General features: G+C 44.8%; 1 protein-coding gene across 3 annotated transcripts in view; it reads right to left on the bottom strand.

The window, feature by feature from the left end:
• The window catches only part of CLIP2 (CAP-Gly domain containing linker protein 2), a 103015-nt gene that overhangs the window by 9599 nt on the left and 72579 nt on the right, over window positions 1–20837 (bottom strand). For 2 of the 3 annotated variants that reach the window (XM_050981861.1, XM_018919299.3), the window contains 7 exons: window positions 18237–18340; window positions 15077–15137; window positions 8051–8995; window positions 5718–5775; window positions 4241–4324; window positions 3704–3860; window positions 1762–1921 (listed from right to left, as the gene is read on the bottom strand). In XM_050981861.1, coding sequence (XP_050837818.1) covers window positions 1762–1921; window positions 3704–3860; window positions 4241–4324; window positions 5718–5775; window positions 8051–8995; window positions 15077–15137; window positions 18237–18340 — 1569 coding nt within the window. Of the gene's footprint in view, window positions 1–1761; window positions 1922–3703; window positions 3861–4240; window positions 4325–5717; window positions 5776–8050; window positions 8996–15076; window positions 15138–18236; window positions 18341–20837 lie in introns of those variants that run through there. The other variant, XR_007779151.1, reaches the window with a different exon arrangement.

Raw genomic sequence — 20837 nt, 5'->3', positions numbered from 1 at the left:
AAATAAATACTACAAATAAAATGTAATGAAACAAAATAAAAAAACTTAATGAAACAAAATAAACTAATAAAACAAAATAAAAAACTAATAAAACAAAATAAGAAACTAATAAAACATAAGAAACTAATAAAACAAACTACAAATAAAACTAAATACTTTGGAAAAATAGCACTATAAAACATACATTGTAGTGGGACCCACAAAAGACAGTTTTAAATAATTAAGACATCTACAGCATGACATAACAAAAAACTAATAAACCAAGAAACACTTATAGTGTATTGTAATTAAAAAATAGTTAACTTCTTATTGTAATAGCATAAATTATAACATCTATATTATCTCACCCTTCACATAAACCTAAAAATAAAATAAAACTTTTTTAAAACCCCTCTCAGCTACCCCATCTCTGGCTCAGGAAATGGGATTGAACCAAACACAAATCTGAAAAATTCTAGCTTTTTCTTCCATCTCTCACCTGGGCTGAATGGTGATTGTTATCACCTACAACCCTAAACTTACCCTCCTCAACTTCTACCTGTACCCTATAATAACCACAACTGTTCTTCCTCACTCTAAACTCAATTAAAGTACTAAAACTACCTACCCTAATAACTGCATGGACTAAAATCCCCTCACTAAATGCATTATTACTTCTAACCCTACTTTCTCTTGGAGGACTCCCTCCACTAATGGGATCTCTACCCAAATGACCAATTATTACCCAAATTATTCCAGAACTGACTGTTGTGGTGTGAAGCAATATCCTGTCCCAGTTCCTCTCAGGTGTGCCAACCTGTCCCTTCCCTCCCCCTTACTCCCTTTCCGAAGTGCTGTTTGTCAAGCTCCACATTTCAGCAAGGGCGTCATGTGATTGGCAGAAGTTCCAAAGATGCTTCTCAGACTTGGGGTCATTGGTCTGTCCAGGTGTCACTGTCCCCTGAGACCCTCCCCCTCCCACCTGGTTGGTGGCTCACCTATCCTTTCCCTCCCCCCTCCCTGTGGGTTTAAAAGGCACTGGAACCACACGGTCGGGATTCTGTTGGAGCTGTTACCAAGACTCAGAGCTCTGTGACCCTGGAATAAACTCTGGATTTAACCCTCTTGTGGAATCCGCTCTTTCCTCTTCACCATCGCCTGAACCTTTTCCACTAGAGGTAAACTGAGTTTTTACCATGCCTGGACTCATTCCCAGTGCCCAACTGCAACTTCAGCCAGCCAAAGGTGTCTCTGAGGTGGAACACCACAACTGCTGCCTTTGGTCCAGAGCAGGGCCGGATGAGCCCAGGCACGTTCCACCTGGCAATATTGAGATTTTATTCCATTGACTAAACAAGTTAGAGCCCCAGCAGCCACACTCACCTCCCTTCTCTCCCTAAGTCAGTTCTTCTACAAATCACATATGTGTTAGTGCACATATGATGCACTAACAAACCAACCAACATCCTAATTGCTGTCTTAACCATCATATCTGTTGTCCTCCTTCCCATTTCCCCCATAATCCTCACCATTGTCTAAGAAACTTAGATCACTTAAACCGAAGGCCTTCAAAGCCTTAAACCAGAGTTGAACCCTCTCAGTTTCTGCTAAAGTCCACAGGCTACTACTCTGCACCCCCTGAATACAGCTCAGGTGCTTTAAGCTAGGACCTTCCAATTTACCAGACAGATGGGCTTCGATGCCATGACACTACAGTTAACAGCTATACCCCCTAACCAGCAGGCCTCTGGTACATAATTAATGCACATCAAGTGCCCTCACCAGCACAACCAGTTTCTCCCGCAGCCCCTTGATGTCATCCTTGAGCTTCTGCTCCTTCAGCCTCCACTCAGCCTTGTGCACCTCCCGGCTGAGGTCACGCTCCGGCCCCGGCGAGTGCCGGTTCGCCTCCAGCAGCAGCGCCCGCAGCTCGTTCAGGCTCCTGCCGCGGGAGAAACACCAGTCACTTCTTGCTTCAAAATGTCAAAAGTTCAATGTCATGAAAGGGTTGTAAAATAGTGATACAAATTAGAGCAGTAAGAATTTGTCTCAGGGTCTCTAGCTGGTCAGTGACCCCGAGATGAGTTAGAAAGTCTCTTTTCCCAGCCCAGCCCTTGAAGAAGGAGTCACAGCTCTTCAGTACTCTGTCTCAAGGTTGTTTATTGTTCCTTATCTATAAAATTTTTTCTCCTGTCCAGCTGAGGTTTGTTCAGCAGGACAGTCCAAGGCACTCTGCCTGCCCCCGGGGTGGTGTTATGTCTTTATACTAAAAACTATGTGTAACATGTTTACAGTAATGTCCCAATCCCTATCACCTATGTTAGACAGTGAGCTTCTACTCCAAACCAATCCAGAAGTGCCACCATCCCAGCAGGAGATGGAGGCCAAGAAGCAGAAGAAGAAAGGCTGGACACGCCCAGATTCCTCCATCTTTCCCCCTGAACCCCCATTCTAAAAACCCAAAAAAATCTATTTTCCACCCCGTGATAAATTCAGTATTATTCTGCCTAAACTCTCTTGACTTGTAACCCTTCATATAAAGGTTGGTAATTGTTTTTTCCAAAGGCTAAATCAAAGGCACAGGGGTCTTGGGCTCTGTGCCAAGGTCTTCTAAGCCCCCTGGGCAGAGTCTTGAGTCCTCCAGGGCAGCCAGAGGAATTTCCTGGATTCCCAAAAATTTGGGCAATCAGTTAAGATAAAAGCAAAGAATTACGGGTGTTGGGATGCTTTCCTTTTGAAAGCAGGCTTGCTAACAAAGGATTAACCCTTAAAAGCAATAGCCTGTTGCATATTCATACATTGCATATTCATACATCTCATACATGAGTCAAACATTATTTTCAAACAAAGGGTGTTTTCTGGTTATTGTCAACTTCCCCCCCTTCACCTTCTAAATCATGGTCAGACTCCATGGAGTCTGCAAGGAGAACAGTTCTTAACCATAAGGAGGCAATAATTCTTCTCTTTGGGGTTTTAGTGTCTTGTTGCTGTTATCTCTGTGCAAAGAATTTCTTGATTATCTCATCCCTTTCTTGAGCTAGTTAAAAAGTATCTTACATAGCACAGCTTCTGTTTTAACATTATAACCTAAAACTACATTTAACACACTACTTAAGAGAATTAATACAGCACAACTTTCTAACATAACACATATAATATTAATTTTAATATTTGTGAAAAGCCAATTGTGTAATACACATTTTTCACATGCAAGCAGCAGCAGGAAGAGATGACACTCCCAGAACCCACACACCACTGGAGCCCTGCTGGGCTCCCTCCCACCTTTGCTACAGATCCAAAGAAAGGCCAGTGAACAAATCTGACCCAGCTCCCACCACTCTTTTCTTGTCCCCCTTTGCCAGCTCTGAGGCTGGCACTGCACAGGCACGGCTTGAGCAGGGCAGCAGCCAGCCTGGCTGGCCTGTGGTGACTTCATTCAGCAGCTCCTCTGAGCTGCCCTGCAGCTCCTGGCAGGCAGTGAAAGGGCAGTGCCTTTTGAGAATTCACAGCCTCTAATTCCAGCCAAATTCACACATCAGCATCTCTAAAGAAGGGGAAAGCTGTGGGCTGGATTTCAACAGTGCAGCCCCACATTTCCTCTGGTGGTCATTACAGTACCAGAAGTAACATGAATATTCACAGAGCCCCTCTGTCTCCTGCTCAGGAACATGAATATTCACAGAGCCCTCTGTCTGCAGCTCTGTGCTCCATCCTGCACACTGACCTTTCCTTCTTGAGCAGCTCCTGGCTGATCAGGACCAGTTGCCCTGAGGCATCGTGTGTTTTCTTGGTCAAGGCTTCCAGTTCTCCTTCCAACCTCTTCTTTTCTTTGAGCACCGAATCAGCCTTCTTTTCTGCTGTTTTACATTTGTTTTCCAAAGCTATGAGAAGCAGAGGGTTCAGAGGAAGAAAGGTCACTTAGTCCTTTACTTATATCCCTGCTTTTTGCCTTTTCCCAATTCCTGCTCCTTGAAGGCACAGACATAATTAACTCTTGACTGGCTGTAGTTAAGGGGACACACCCAACTGGACTGGCTTCTGCTTTATTAGCTTTGCACATAAACAAGCCCAAACCCTCCCTCACAGGACACCAATATCTGCTGCAGTTTGTGTCCAATTCCTGAATTAATTTCTACCAGCAACAGTCATTCAAAACCAGCAGCATCAGCCTGTTTCAGCTCTGGGCTCCTGTTCAACACCAGGCTGTGGGACAAGCAGGGAAACATTTCATTCCCACCAACACTGGATTAGGGAAACTTACCACTTACTTGGGCCCTTAGAGTTTCAGTCTGGGTCACCAGGGATGACACCTCCTTGTCTCTTTTACTCAGCTTGTCCTGGAGGTCTGTGTGGGAATGAAAAGACAAGGATGGGAGGGTTGGAAAAGGCTTTGAGCAAATTGGGAAGGTGGCAGGGGCACAGCACGGGCCAGGGTGCAGTGGCACCATGGTGGGACAGCCCTGCTGGCAGAGGGACACTGCACCCCACCTCACTGGGAGCTGGGGGGACTCTGGGAGGGTGTCTCAGACAGGGTCAGGAAAGCAACCTCAAAGGAGGGGGAGGGAAAAGAGGCAATAAAACCTTAATTAAAATAATTAAAAAAAAAAAAAAAAAAAGGAGGAGGGAGAAAAGGCAATAAAACACTAATTAAAAAAACCCCAAAATGAACTTTCAGCACATTTCTGTGTGTCACCTCCTGCAGTGGAAGGCAGAGACTGTTTCAAAAGACATGTTTTCTGGAACTGATGCATTTCCATGCTCAGAGCTGTAGATCTGAACTCTGATGCTTTTGTGGCTCAAATCTGATCTGGTTGTTTCCAGAACATCTTTCTGGGGATTATTCAGTGTGGAAACAATGCACACATGGACTGAGTGGCCATCCAGAGCAGTGGCTGCTGGATCTAATTAAAGGCAGAAATTACCTGTCAATCAGCAAACAGTTTGGTGCAGCAACATAGAATAATTTGGTTTGAAAAGAACTTAAAGATCTTGTTCCACACCCCAGCTTTGGGCAGGACACCTTCCCCTGTCCCAGGCTGCTCCAAGCCCTGTCCAGCCTGTCCCTGGGCACTTGCAGGGATGGGGTAAAACCTGAATGTGTTCTACAGAACCCCACATCTGCAAAGACAGACAAGGCTTGTGGACAATGCCTGGCTTGAACTGAGGGCAATGGAAATAGGACAAAATACCTCTGAATCCAGCTCTGCTATTGCTCAGACTCAGTGTTACAGCTCACCCTCTGTGAGGGGGCTGAGGGCAGTTCAGGTTGAAATACATTTTATAAGAGTTTCCTGAGTGTGTAAGTCTCACATTTTGTTAAAAGGGTGGATTTGATTTATAGTGAGCTTAATAAAAAGTAACTATCATTATTTGAAGCCAGTCACATTAATATCTACCATTGTCACTCCTCTCCTGTGAGCAAATATTATTTAATGCCTGAATTTTACCTGCTGTATAAATCAGTGATGGGATGGAAATGCACCTATTTCCCCAGATCTGTCTCCAGCCTGCACCATCTGCATGGAGAGTATTTAACACAGGTAAAAACATCCACCCTGAATATGCTCAGCTTGATTAGAAGGAAAAAACAAATCCAGACAGCAAATGTCATTTGGCAAATTTTGACAGATGAAATGTCCTCCTAAACCCCTGCCATGCAGCCATCCTTGCAAGAGCAGAAAGCTGGAAAAGGAGAAAGTGTACAAGTCACTAGAAGAGGGTAAAAATGAGTTTCATACCTTCCATAGTCTGCTTCATCTTTATCTTTTCTTCTGAAATATCATTAGTCTCAATCATCTGGAATAAATGTAAAATGTAAGATATGAACTAACCCCTTGCCCAAAGATAAGCAGAAGTTAACAACCACAAAGCCCCATCCAAAGCAGAAGGTACCCCATGCCCAGGTTAGGATCTTTTACATCCTTCCCAAGAGGGAGCAAAGGCTTTTTTGAGGAGCCCCTTGTCCAGCTGGGCACTCCTGAGGCTGAGCAGAGTGCCCAGACACAGCCCCCAGGTGAGCTCACCTGCAGGACTCACCCAGCAGGGAGCAGAGCTCGAGTTCTCCCCCAGGTTCTGGTCCAGCCCTGCACTCACAGAGGGGAGGAGGAGCTGCTGTCCCTCACACCAGGCACCTCTGGGCAGTCTCAGCAAACACCCAGCTGCCCTCCAGCATGCAGCTTGACACCTACCAGCCAGCAGTTCCTCACCTTCTGCAGAACCCAGCTGTGCCCAAAGTTATAAAAACACTGATAAAACAGCAATTTATTAGAGAACTAATGCAGGCATAAAAATAATAACAAGCAAATGCTGTCTCCATACAGGGGATTCTGCTTTTCCCCACCTTCCTTTCTATATTGCAGTGAAAATCCAGACTCTACAGAGCTTCCAATGCCCAGTTTTCTGTGGCACCTCCTCCCATCAGCAGCCTTTGCTGGGACCTCAGCAGGTGCCCAGAGCCAGCAGCTGCTGTGGCCACCACAGTCAAGAGCCCCAAGGTCAGGCCTCTGAACTCTGGGCTGTGGGACAAGGCCAACAGAAGCAGGAGAACCCCCAGAGGAGAAATGTGCTTCCTGATGCACTTTTGGTATGGAAAAAGCTATTTAACTGCTGCTGGGAAGCAGCTGTGGCTCTCCCTTGAAGGTCTAGGAAAGGCTGTCACAAGACACCTTTGCTTGTTTAAAATAACCTGGACAGAGAACACTGAGTCACTTTAAATTAACTAAGACAATTTTAAATAGAATTTGCCCCATTATAACCAAAGGCTTTCACCAATGCATTTCTTCCCATATTCTCCTGATTTTAATTGACATATAGTTGAAATAATTACTTCAAGACTTTCCTGGTTCTAATCCAGTATCAATATCCCCCAGAGCCCTTCCATTTATCTAAAGGGCTCAGGAACAAAGCTCCAGCTTCTTCTTTTCCATTCATTCCTGTTTGAATATTGGCTATAAAGTGTTACATGTTGCAAGAACAGCCCCTTTTTCCCAGAGTCCTGGCTGTGCTTATTGTTCCCAACTGTCCTTACTGGATGAAACCTCCTGGATCAACCCTTTAAACACTATTAATGCTGGAGATTCCTCCTTGCCCTTTGCCTCTGTTGTCCTCAGTGTGCCTGCTCCAAGGTGTGGAGTTCTGACTTGGACAACCTGGAATTCATGGGCTTGACTTTGCTCCCCAGAGGTGCAACTGCTCACGTTGGGAAATTAAACACAGGCATTGAGTTCATTTCATTGGCATCTCTGTCTGGAACAGAAACTACATCACCAGTGAAATTTCAACACAGTATTCTTCAAAATGTGCACATTCTACAGCTTATTTTAATTTTCTGCATCCCCACAGGATGTAAATTGGGTTTCTCCTCATTTCTCATGCAAAATCCAAACACAAATAGGGGCCCAGCCCCCCACGAGTAGCAATCTCCCTGCTCACTACAGTGCAGAACCTGCCCCAATTCCTTGTGCCATACACACTGGCAGGATGATGCATCCTGTGGCAAATACTCAAACAAAACAAAAAAAAAGGATGACTTAGACACAAAGGCCTCAGTAAATTGACTCCCCCATATTATTGCTCTTATTTCAGCCCTCCCTGGTCTCATATTCAGTCAGGCCTCTCTTGCTCCAGGTGCTGAGCCAGGCTGACTCCTTTTCCACCCTGTCCCCCTGGCACCCCCAAAGAGCCTTGCCCAGCAGCACACCAAGGCTGCTGCAGCTCCTTGCAGGAATTTCTTAGAGAATAAATCCAGCTGCATTGCAGGAATGATGGTTTTCCAGCTCAGAACACTGCTTGCTCAGCATGAGAGCCCACCCTGACAAACCATGACAGCCCAGGTCTGCTGCCACAGCAGCCTCCAAACCCAGGTGTGGCCCCACTTGCTCTTTTTCCTAATTGTCCCACTGGCTTTCTAGAGTGGAATGACACCTTCAGCCTGGAGATGCAGGGCAGAAAGAGCACTGTTAGTGGAAGAAAAAAACATCCAGATATTTGAAGCCTCAGGAAACTGCACAAGGCAGTGGCTGGGGAGTTACCAACAGTGAAAATAGACAGCAAAATGACCCCAAAGTCATACATTTGCATGCTGAGAAGGATGCAGGGCCTCCATGGACTGCAGCTTGTTCTCTAAGACAAGCACTTTTTCCTGCAATCTTTGGATTTCCTGTTTGCTGTGGGCTTCTGTTTTCTGTAGTGTTTCATAGTCCAACATCTTCTTTTCAGCCAAAGATATCTGCTCTTTCAAGAAAGCTATTGCTTCTGTCTGATCTGTGTATTCACTGTGAAGTTTCTCCAGTTCATGCACCCTCAGCTCAGCATCTCGACACTTGTCCTTCACATCCTGGAGCTCAAGAAGGTGCTGACTGCTTTTGGTTTCCAGTTGCGTTTTCCAGTTGCTGTTGCTTTTTTCCACTTCATCCAGAGCCTCCTGCAGCTTCAGCTTGAGGCTCTCTTTCTCCTTTATATGGACAGCTGTCTCAATGTCGTGTTTCGCTTTCAGGTTCTCCAGCTCGAGCTGGTGCTCCAGCTTTATGCTCTCCACCACTGCCTTCAGCTCCACAATCTCCTTGTGCTGGGTGTCAGGGCCTGAGTTGAGCGTGGCTTTCAGGTCCTCCAGAGACTTCTGGTGGTCAGAAGCTAACGTGTCCAACTTGGACTTCCAGTTGTCCATCAGCCCCATGTTCTCGTTGGTGGCCTGCTGAACTTTCTGCTTCAGGTCGACAATCTCCTGCGAGTACTTCTCATTGACGGACTTCAGCTTCTCCATCTCCTGCTGGTACTTCTTTAGCGTCTTCTCATACTTCTCCTTCAGCTGGCTGCTCTCCTTCTGGTGCTCCTTGTTGGCAGAGAGCAGCTGGTCCCGCAGCCGCAGCGCCTCCGAGTGCAAGCCCAGGCTGTGCTCGGGGCTCTCCGCCTGCTGCGAGCTCTGCAGGCACTGCCGCAGCTCGTCCACCTCGCTGCGCCGCAGGCTCAGCTCCTCCTCCAGCTGCAGGATCCTCGACTGCTCTGCCACCGTGGTCAGCTGCAACACCACAAACACAAGGTCAGCGCACCCCTCACAGCCACACCTTCCCCCAGTGAGCCTTCTCCGGCGGGAATGAATCCAAAGCACGTCAAAGTTCAAAGGAAGAGGTGAGAGCACCTGGTGCCCTCCAACCTGAGCACAGTTTTGCACCAGCGTAACTGTCACCCTGATTTTTTAAGGTTTTCCAAGCCTTCTCATGTTTACATTCTTGTAACAAACCTTCTCACACACTTTCTGTGAATAACTTATTGGTTTGCATTCTTTTATGGAGGAGGAATGTCCTTACAGGACATGAAACAACATGAGCACACACACTGCTGCTTTTAAGGTGAAGAAAAAGGGAAGTTTATTTTCTGACTCCAACATTTATAGATTTCCAAAAGTGACAGTGGATTGGAGAATGACAGTGCCACCTCTCCAATAACACTGGACAAACCAACAGTCTATCAAATTTCTCTTTTATAAAAGAATGCAAAACAATAAGTTATTTACAGAAAGGGCGTGAGAAAGTTCATTTCAAGAATGTAAACATTAGCAGGCTTAGAAAATCTTAAAAAAATCAGGGTGACAGAGGAGAAATTTGATGGACTGTTGGTTTGTCCAGTGTCATTGGAGAGGTGGCACTTTCACCCTCCAATCCACTGTCACTTTTAAAAAATCTATAAATGTTAGAGTCAGAAAATAAACCTCCCTTTTTTCACCCTGAGAGCAGCAGTGTGCACACCGTGTTTCGTGCCCTGTAGTGACAAGTGACCAGCACTGTGATGTCAGTGCCAATTGCAATTTATTTTTCCTAATACAAACCTCTTGCTTTCCACAGAAAAACACCTTGGAAATAACCCTTGAAATTCACCAGGGAGCAACAGAGGTTTATGAAAAATAATGTCCTGGAAGGGCATTATGTTTCCAGACCAGGCATCTTGCCAGATGATGCACAGAGGAGATGTGACTGCACATGCAGGAATTTCACAAGCATCAAAACCAGCATTAAGCACATCATGTTTCCTTTATTGCTCAGCAATCCTCAGCCTGCAGACCTCTCTTCTGTAAAGGAATTTGTTTACCCTGGTGTGAAAAGGAAAAGGGATTTTTACATGGGAGTACTTGTTAGAGTTTATTAGCAAAGTCAAAAGGACAAAGGAGGCTAGAGGATGCAAGACAATAAATCTGGCCATGGCACACACTGAGCTGAGGGGCTGTGGATCCATGTTTTGCCATCTGAATGTAACCTGGCAGGGCTGAACTCCCTGCAAGCCACAGGGAGTACAGGGTGCTGCCCCTATGGATGGAGAAGAGGATGAAACATTAGAAAAAGGCAAAAGAAAGAAGGGAACCGAGCCCAACTCCAAGAGATCAATTTCACTTCATTTCAATTGTCATTTGCCCAGCAGCCATCAGCCCAGGAGGCTGCTGGTCATTGTTTCAGATGGGCACAGGGGGCTCAGACCATCCAGACCTTTTGGAGACCCTCCCAGTTGTGTTTTCTACAGCTCTCAAACCCACTACTGCTCACTGCAGCAGGTTTGCTGCTTCCCACATCACACCAGCATGGAAAAGCCCTCTCCACATCTGGCTGTTTTTTTCTGGGCAGCCTGTCCTGCTGCAGGCACAGCCAAGGATCAGAGTGTGCCCAGCTGCATCCACCAGCACCTTCCCCTTCACATGGCAGCTCCCACAGCTGGCAGGGGAGACTGGAATGCTGATTGCCATGTCATCTCCTCTGACAGCCTGGGGGGGCCTCGAGGCAGAATGAATTGTGCAGGGGGTGGATATTACTGGGATGTGTTAATTGAAAAATGAATTGGAGGGGCCCATGTGTCAGATGGTGGCAGGGGCAGAGAAGCAAACTCAGTCTGAGAAACAAGTTCCCCACAGGAGAAGCAAAGCTAGAAATCAAATCATACTACTCTTTCTGGGAAAGAGAGCAAATTAAAAAACAAACAAAATCAAGGAAGCTTAAGTTCAAGCCAAAATCAATCAACCCCACAAAAACCAAAAGAAAGAAACCCAAAGCAAGGCATGATGAGCACCAGGGCAGTGCAAGCGCTGTCTGCAGGCAGGGCAGGTGAGGGTGCATTACCCTGGTGTCCTCTAATTCTCTGAGGAGTTTTTCAGCCTGTGCCTTCTCAAACAGCAGGCTCTGCTCGAGCTCCCGAATTCGGGCATGCTCCAACTGCGTCTGAGTCTGCTCACACAGAGAGAGAAAAGAACAGTGGAGAGGGGAGCAGGGCAAGGGAGAGAGAGAGAGAGAGAGAGAAGGCTGCAACATCATCTCCAGAGAACAAGACAAGGAAAGGCTTCACAACAGGAAGAGAATAAAAACCCAGACAGGGAGGAAAAGTCCAACCAAACAGGAAATGGTCCCTACAGGATTTTACATGGTGCTGGCAGTGGCTCTTCACTAGAAAAGTGGATTTGTGATGGGAAACATCCTTCTGCATTAGAAACCTGCTGCAGTGTCTTCCTGCATCAGCTGAAGCAAAGCTCCCACCAGCACGAGGCCCTTGCACACACAGAGAATGCAAAGACATTGCAATGATTCTCCACACCTTTCCTCAAGGAAAATCACAGGGTGGGCTGAAAAGAGTTGGAAGTTCCCACCCTCTTTCTGCTCTGGAGACAGTGAGAATCCTACACTAAGTGGGAAAACCCCCCCAGATTATACTGAACATGGCATGGTGTAAAATAGAAAATAGACTGCACTGAAGAGCTCAGGGAACTGAGATCCCAACCTGTTCTGGAAATCAGTGCTTTGTTTGAACAGGCCTGACATGAATTTCAGAGTGACTTCTGTACAGTAGGACTCTACTAATTTTAGCACAAGAAATCAAAATTTTTTGGTTGGTTGGTAGTTTGTTTCCAAGCTTGTTTTTTCTTTTTGTTTTTTTTTGTTTGTTTGTTTGTTTGTTTGTTTTGTTTGTTTTTGTTTTTGGTGGGTTTTTTTTGTTTTTTTTTTTGTTTTGTTTTGTTTTGGGTTTTTGAGGGTTTTTTTTTTTGACAAATGATTCAACTAAGCACAAGAAGTTCACGTTATCTTCCCAAATCCATGAGCACTGGCTCTGGGCATTGCTTCAGTGCCCTTCACTTTTAAAGCTGAAATACCACAAAGCTGCTCTTGGTAGCAAAGCTCAGCACTCCACCACCACCACTGTAATATCATGTAAAGTTCCCTATAAATAAAAAAGGACAGGAGACACAGGTAGGTCCATGCACATTCTGGCCTTCACATTTTTTAGCTAACAAACTCCACATTTTCCTGAGAATTAAACTTAATTAACCTATCAAGTTAAAAAATTAATCTAGCAAAAAGCAAACAGACCTGCTCAGAACCATTTTTACCCCCATTTTTGCCCTTCATTTTCCATATAATTATTTGCTTTCCCCCTCTTTCTATTGGAGACAGTTTTAAGGATTTTCTGCCCTTCCCTACAATAAAGCAAGGCGTGGAGAGTTGTGTACAAATAATAGAAACAGAAGTTTTAGGAAAAAAAATCCATGTTTTATGCTTGTAAAATATCATTGTTCTTGTGTTCATAGATGGTGACATAACTGCCATTTATATTCAGATGGTTCTGTATTCTATGTGCCTTATTTAACCCCTGAAGGAGGGAAGAAAAATGTTTGTATTCAAAAACTCAAATATTACAAAACCCCAAATTATATAACTTAGGTGTAAAAGTTGGCTTATTGCATCCTAATAAAAAAAAAAAGGTATTTAATTAATTAAATAAAATTAATTCTGCTCCCTGTGAAGCCCAAAGATTCACATCTTGAGAGGGAGCTCCAGGATTGATTTTACTAAAAAGAATAAATATTCTGTTGATACCAATTAATTAACTGGTGGCAGCACATCAGATTTTTGCTGACCTATTACAAAACTCATCTCTGGACTTCTCAAAGAGATTCTCCCCAGGTTAACACAAGTGCCCAGTCAAGCTCTCAGTCCCACTTGATATTCTTGCTCAGTATCTATTAATTCTGCTATTTTCCAACTCTGGAAAAACATATGAAAATAGAGGGGAAAAAAACCAAACCAAAAAACATGGAAAAAATTAGATTAACTGTTTTACAGTCCTTAAATCTTAGGTTTACATTCAGTCCTGTGTTATTTTATGTAAATTGGTTTGCTAGTACTAGCCAGTATGAGTCAGAACCTCCAGTCCAAAGTTTTCTTGCACTTTGAGGAAGCCCAGAGATGAATTTCAGATTATTTGTAGTTATTTGCCTTAAATTACTGTTCACAAGTTATAAACTGACTTCCCACTGGCACTCAAGGCATGAGAGAGTTCCTTGATGAGGATAATACTTCCTGTAAACCTTGGTTTTCCACCATAAAAAGTCTTCCCTGAAAGCTTTTCCTGCATTTGCTTTTCAACTTTCAAAGCTCTTGAAAGCTTTTCCTGCATTTGCTTTTCAACTTTCAAAGCTCTTGAAAGCTTTTCCTGCATTTGTTTCTCACCTCCCCAATCACTACAGCATCAGCTGCCAACCAGGACCAAAACTGGGCTGAATTCCTCACAGCATTCCAAGGCTAAATCCACAGCTGCTCTGTCAGAGGTCCAAAGCCTTGATCTCTCTGTATCTTCAGGCCACCAACACATGTTTTTCTCCCAGTTAATTACTTGCTTCTGGAAAGCTTAGCTGTCTCCACAAAAAAGGCAGGAAGGTGAGAATGAACTCCAGTGGGTCAGTCATTCAGTCTGGACATGCAGATCAGGCAGCCAAGATGCAAAACCTGGCCCAGCCAAGCCCTCTGCCAGTGCCTGTGCTGGGGCTGACACTGGGCTCATGGAGAGCCTGCCAGTTCCCTGGCTCAGGGGAAACCAAGCACTCCTAAATTATTTATTTGTCCTTTTGTACAGACCAGCATGGAAGTGAGGACAGGACCAGAATGTCCTGCTGAAAGCTTGGCCACATCCCCATTGCAAAACAAATCCAAGACTGAGTCCCAGACTGAGAATGGGAGCCCTTATCATCTTGCTAAGCATGGTGGCTTTAAAAAATAAAATAAAATCCAAATATACCAACCCTGGTCCCACTGCCATAATTACACAGCCAGGCTTGAACACTTGGAGCTTCCAAAGGGACAATTCCCTGCTCTCCAAGGGAATGATGCATGCACCAGCCACCCTTCCCTGGGGCACTGTGGAAAGCTGTCAGCTCAGGGATGAACAGAAATCTGATTTTGCTCCCACACACATTTGCAGAAACTGCACTTGCTGTGCTCCCACCAAGGTCTGCTAGCAGTGCCCTGCCAATTTACACCCTGTCAAACATCTCCTTCAGCTTCTGGATGCAGAAGAGAGGTTTGTGCCAGCAGGATCACAGCCACAGCAACGTATCCATTTCCTAGTTTTCCCATTTTCCTGGGCTTTTGTTGCTATGAGTGGCACTGAAGCACAGGAGCAGGGCCCTTGACATTTCTGGCTGTTACTAACCTGGCACTGCAGCTAAAGAGACAGAAAACTCCCTTGATTTACATTTGGAGAGCAGAGCCTTGCTTCCACAGGAAGATTTTCTGTTCCCTTTTCCCCATGGAAAAGCCTCCCCCCCTCCAGGGCCAGCATCACTTCACCCCAACACAGTGTTCACTGCCACAGCACCCCTGGGCAGCAGCCCTTCCCAGGGGCAGGCTGGCACTCCTGGTGCCAAACCCACACTCCCAGGCAGGGAATTCCACGTGAGGATGTCTCAGCACAAACAGCACTTGGGCTGGAATTAAACAGCATCCAGGCAGGAGACTCCGTGTGCCCGTGAGCTGCTGAGAGCAGGACACCACAGGGGCAGGATCTGAGCTGTCACTTCATTTCTAGGGTGGAACAATGAAAGTTCAACACATTCAGACACAGATTTCCACATGGCTTGGCAGCTGAGAGTGACAGATGAAGCCCAGGCAGCCCCAGGTGTGAGCAGTCCTTGGGCACCACACCAAAGAGCAATGCCCACAGCTCCCAGCAGGAAATCACACAGCACATCAGCAAAGTCTTGTTAGAGGGAGAAAAGGAGGCAGAAGTCACCCAAGTGAGGCCCCACATGCAGCTCTGGATCCCACATTTTGGCAAGGTCATAAGGAATTACCTCCAGATCCCCTTTTGTAATGGATTCTTCCTCCACACGGAACTGCAGGTCCTCCACTTTCCTGGGGAAGGAAAGGGACACACAGAGCCATCAGAGGGGACACACACAGAGCCATCAGAGGGGACACACACAGAGCCATCAGAGGGGACACACACAGAGCCATCAGAAGGAAAGGGACACACAGAGCCATCAGAGGGGACACACAGAGCCATCAGAAGGAGAGGGACACACAGAGCCATCAGAAGGAAAGGGACTCACAGAGCCATCAGAAGGGACACACAGAGCCATCAGAGGGGACACACACAGAGCCATCAGAAGGAAAGGGACACACAGAGCCATCAGAAGGGACACACAGAGCCATCAGAAGGAAAGGGACACACACAGAGCCATCAGAAGGAAAGGGACACACAGAGCCATCAGAAGGGACACACAGAGCCATCAGAAGGGACACACACAGAGCCATCAGAAGGGACACACACAGAGCCATCAGGAGGAAAGGGACACACAGAGCCATCAGAAGGGACACACAGAGCCATCAGAAGGGACACACAGAGCCATCAGAAGGGACACACAGAGCCATCAGAAGGGACACACAGAGCCATCAGAAGGGACACACAGAGCCATCAGAAGGGACACACAGAGCCATCAGGAGGAAAGGGACACGCAGAGCCATCAGAAGGGACACACAGAGCCATCAGAAGGAAAGGGACACACACAGAGCCATCAGAATTCTCAGCTCAGCCCCTCTGTCTCAGCAGCCCCTGCACATCAGCCTTTCCCCTGTTAACCAAATTCTATGGATCACTGCAACCATCAATGGAGAGCAAATTTTCCAAATGGAAAAGCTGCCCAAAAAAAATACTGATCAGCTTTTAGTGCTCTAAAACCATCCACACAATACTAAAAAATCATGTCATGGCCTGCAGAATCAAAGTCTGAGAGGAATACAAGCTCAAACTGAGCTGCAAGCCCCATGGAGCAGTGTTGAGTTTGAGAGGTTTTTAGGATGAGGTGAGAGATGAGGAATTTGATTGTATGTTTTTAGAAGGTTGATTTATTATTTTATGACATTATATCATTATATTATATTATATGATAGTAGATTAGATTATATTATATGATTTAGGATATATATGATATTAGATATGATTATATTATATTATATGATATTATATTATATTATATTATATTATATTATATGATATTATTAGATATTATATTATTATATTATATTATACCATATTATATTATATTATATTATATTATACCATATTATATTATCCCTATACTAGAACTATATTAAAGAAAGAGAAGGATCTAGACAGAAGGTTTAACAAGGATGATAATGAAAACTTGTGACAGATTCTTCAGAGTTTGACACAGCTGGATTGTGATTGGTTATTAACTAAAAACAATTTATATGTTGGATAAACAATTTCTATACTACATTTTAAAGCAGCAAAACACAGGAGAAGCAATTAGATCATTCTCTGAAGCTTCTCAGCTTCTTAGGAGAAAAAATTGTGGTGACAAGATTTTTCAGAAAATATGACAGCAACAACCCAGTACTAAAAAATCACATCATGGCCTGCAGAATCAAAGTCTGAGAGGGAGGCAGACACCTCTGGGTACAAAATCTCAGCAGAAACTGAGCAGCAAGCCCCATGGAGCAGGACAAGCAGCTTTCCACACAGAAATGTGGCCTCTTTGCAAGGAACATCCCCTCAGACACACAGCTATTCCTCTGACACAGGACCCTGAAAACAAGCAAGGTTTCACTGGATTATTCAAACCTTGTTCTCCAAGCCCTGGGCAAGTCCTGTGCCAAATGCACAGGGTCCATCCAAGACATCCCAAGGGAAGGGGGTGGGGAGCTGTGATTTCCCCTGGCAGCCAGAAGAGCCTTCCCCACAGAGTTTACAGGCCAGTCATGCATAAATGCAATTAACACAGACATGCCAAGGAAACTCTTCCCCTATGGAAGACAGAAGTCAGCAACAGTAGAAAATAATTCAATTTTCTGCTGGACTCATCCCTGTTTTTCTCTTTACTGATTGCAAAGAAAAAGGCTGAGGATGTTTAGTTAGTAGCCAGATGTAAGGACTATGATTCTGTTACAGATAAAAATAGCTGTGAGTGTACATAACTCACTTCATAAACAAGCTGCCTTGTCTGAACCTCCTCTAATTAGAGGAGGGAGGCATCTGTTGATATTTAGAGGCAAACTCAGCTGTCTTGGGTTAAAGGGCCTCCTGGAGCTGGGAAAGTCAGCTGCCTACCAGGAGTATGGGGAGACATGCCTGAAAGAACATTTCATCCCCAGGAGGGGCTTCAATAATTGAAATCAACACTGTTTTCAGTTATTTAACTGACAGAAATGTTCTCCTGTTCCCACTGAAGAGTTTATTGTACACATGGAGTACCTGGACTCCAGGAATGACGTGCAGACCTTCACTCTGATCCAGAGAGGGAATGTGTGCACCAGGAGATCTGCGTGGATGGGGGCCTGTGAGTCCCAGTGCAGTAAGGCTGCCCTCCACTCTGGCTTCCCTTCCTCACACAGAACATCCCCAGGACCAGCCCATCACAGATGGAGGGCAGGAAGGGGACCTCAGCAAGTCCAGGTTGTACAGGAGGCTCTGTGATGGCCCGAGGTGCACATCTGTCACCAACATGTTCTATGAAAAATCCTTTCCTTAGGATTTTTCCCTCCTGAGTTGCTGAGAGGCCTCAGGAACAAAATGCAAACAATTCTTATCTGCTGTGGGATGCAGCAGGTGGGTCTGGGATTGGTCTCATCTGGTTGTTTCCAATTAATGGCCAATCCCAGTCCAGCTGTCCAGACTGTCTTGGTCACAGACAAACCTTTGTTATTCATTCCTTTTCTATTCTTAGGCAGCCTTCTGATGAAATCCTCTCTTCTATTATTTTAGTATAGTTTTAATATATTATATATCATAAAATAATGAACCAAGCCTTCTGAACATGGAGTCAACTTTCTCATCTCTTCCCTCATCCTAAGACCCTGTAAACAATGCATCACCCGTGCCTGTTTATGACCCAATTTTGATTTCACACTGCATCCTTAAAACCACCCAAAGGCTTCAGCACTGTCCACACATGACTTCACCTCCCTCACACCCCTGCACTCCTGCTTTACCTCTTCTCCTCTTCCAGCTGGTTCAGCAGCTCAATCTTCTCCTTCTGCATCCCATCCACCAAGGCTCGCGCTCGCTGGAGGTTTCCTTCTGCCTCCGTGACATACTGGAGCAGAAAACAAGCCCAGGACACAAAGTTAGCCAGGCCTGAAGTAGCATAAAGCTGTTCAAGAAAGGCTCAGAACCAGGGAACAGGAGGTTTTGGTCATGCTGTGGGGTAAGAGCACATTTTCCAAAGAGCTCAGGATGTAGGGATTGAGGTAACAAAAACTGCTCCGTCTGCAGCAGCTGGAAGGGATCCGTGCTTCAGTGCCTCTCTGACCTGACCCTCCTGGAGACTCCAGCTCTGGTCAGAGTTAAGAACTTGAAGCCTGAAAAGTTCTGAAAACCTGGTCAGAGGTTGCCAGCGCAATTCAGCCCCAGTCATGAAGCAAATGAGATATTTCAGACTTCTGTTAATTAATTAGTTACTGATAATTACTGGAAAACACAATACACGAGAAGAATGTCAGCTTGCAGTTGATTTCCCAATTTCTTCTGCATTTCTGACAGGCAGGTGTGACCCCCCCCACACAAACACACAGTGCCATCCCTGCTCCCAGGTAGCTCACTTGGCTTTAAAAGCATGAGTAAAAAATTTAGGACAACAGCAGAGGATGAAGAACCACATACTGACAAACAGCACAAACACAACTCTCTTCAAGCATTTTAATACATCAAATATCCTCTGTACAAATGCTTGTGCAAAAAAACAAACAAATAAACACCAACCTAATGATCAGCCTGTTTTCCTTCCACATTTCCTGCCTTTATTAATGCTCTGAAAGCATCCTCTGGTGGGGAGGCAGTGGCACAAGAACTGGGCTGATGCCCTCAGCACCAGAAAATCCCTGCAATGCAGTCCCAGCCACAGCCAGGTTCAGTGGCTGAGGGCACAAATTTGCATTTCAGCACTGAAATGTATTGATCCAGCAGACACAAACTGCTGCCTCTGAGCTGGCACAGTGTTTTCCTGCAGGGACAGCACGTGTGACACTGGGAGGGTGGAGAAAGAGCCTCTGTGGGAATGTGGGGTTTGTGGATGGAGTGACAAAAGTATTTTTTGTCCTTTCAAAAAGGAAAGAAGCTCAGAAGTTTCTCTTTTCTGATTAAGTGAAAAAGTCACTTTATAGGCCTAGGGGACTTCAAACTTAAGGACAGCTATTTGGGCAGAAGTTAAAAAGTCCTGCTTGGGCAATTTACTAGAAAAAGAAGTGAGCAAAGAAACTACTCACTTTTATGAAGAGCTTTATCAGGAGCAAGAATCTTTGGCACTTGGCTCAGCTTTTTTTTTTTTGTTTGTTATTTTGCCTTTTATTAAACTTTTTTGTTTCTAACACTGCAACAAAAGCCATCTTGCTGATTTTTATGCTTCTAAGGGTAGCTAAGCTATCTTGGGTGTGTTATAGACCTCTGAGAGCTTTTGAGACCTGGCTCAAAGAGGAACTATAGCACACCTCAGCTTAACTTAGCACATAAAAGGCAGAAATTCAGAGCCCCAGTTTCACACACAGTGGTAATGAGACACAAACTTTAAGGAATTTAGAGATTTTAGAGGTGCTGAGGTTTTAGTTAGAGATAAGCTTTATTGGAGTTAATTAAAATAAATGGGTAGGCATGAATGACGTTAAGAGTTAGCACTTAACTAATAATTGATTGCTTGTCAACAAAATGTTTGGTTAGCTGGGTTTGTAATGAAGAATACAGAAACTGATAAATGGCTTTTGGGAACATAAGACAATTGTGGGCCTCCTCTGTTCTGAAACCAATTGAAGGCAGGAATGGGAGTTCTGCCAAGGGTTCATTTGTCAGATTTGCATTGAAAAGGCAGAAAGGTCAGAACGAGGAAGACTTCATTTACTTCCTCGTTTTGGGACCCCTCCCCATGAAAGGGACCACCGACCCATGTCGAGGAACAAACTACACATGCTTAATGGCTTGTGAACTAATTACCATGCTTAATGGCTTGTGAACTAATTACCATACGAAGAGGGGAGTGGGATGTACCAAAGTTATGAATATGCATTTGTATTTTGGGTATTCAATACCTGTATAGATAAAAGGACTCTGTGATCACCTGTAAATTGGGGTGTATTTGGGAGCTATCCCACAATAAACACACACTTTCTAACTCTGAACTCTCAGAGAGTTTTTGGATATTGGTACTTGATCAATATCCATACTGGGAATGGGATGTACCAAAGTTATGAACATGTATTTGTATTTTGGGTATTCAATACCTGTATAGATAAAAGGACTCTGTGATCACCTGTAAATTGGGGTGTATTTGGGAGCTATCCACAATAAACACACACTTTCTAACTCTAAACTTTAGACTTTTGGATATCTGTACTAGATCAATATCCATATTGGGAATGGGACGTACCAAAGTTATAAACATGTTTTTGTATTTTGGGTATTCAATTCTTGTATAGCTAAAAGGACTCTGTGATCACCTGTAAATTGGGGTGTATTTGGGAGCTATCCCACAATAAACACACACTTTCTAACTCTGAACTCTCAGAGAGTTTTTGTCCCTCACAGTTGGCTATTGGTACTACACC

This window comes from Serinus canaria, chromosome 19, assembly GCF_022539315.1.
Source record: "Serinus canaria isolate serCan28SL12 chromosome 19, serCan2020, whole genome shotgun sequence".
NCBI classification, from domain to species: Eukaryota; Metazoa; Chordata; class Aves; order Passeriformes; family Fringillidae; genus Serinus; species Serinus canaria.
The sequence above is the reverse complement of the archived record's forward strand: the minus strand, read 5'-3'. Positions and strand labels throughout refer to the sequence as shown.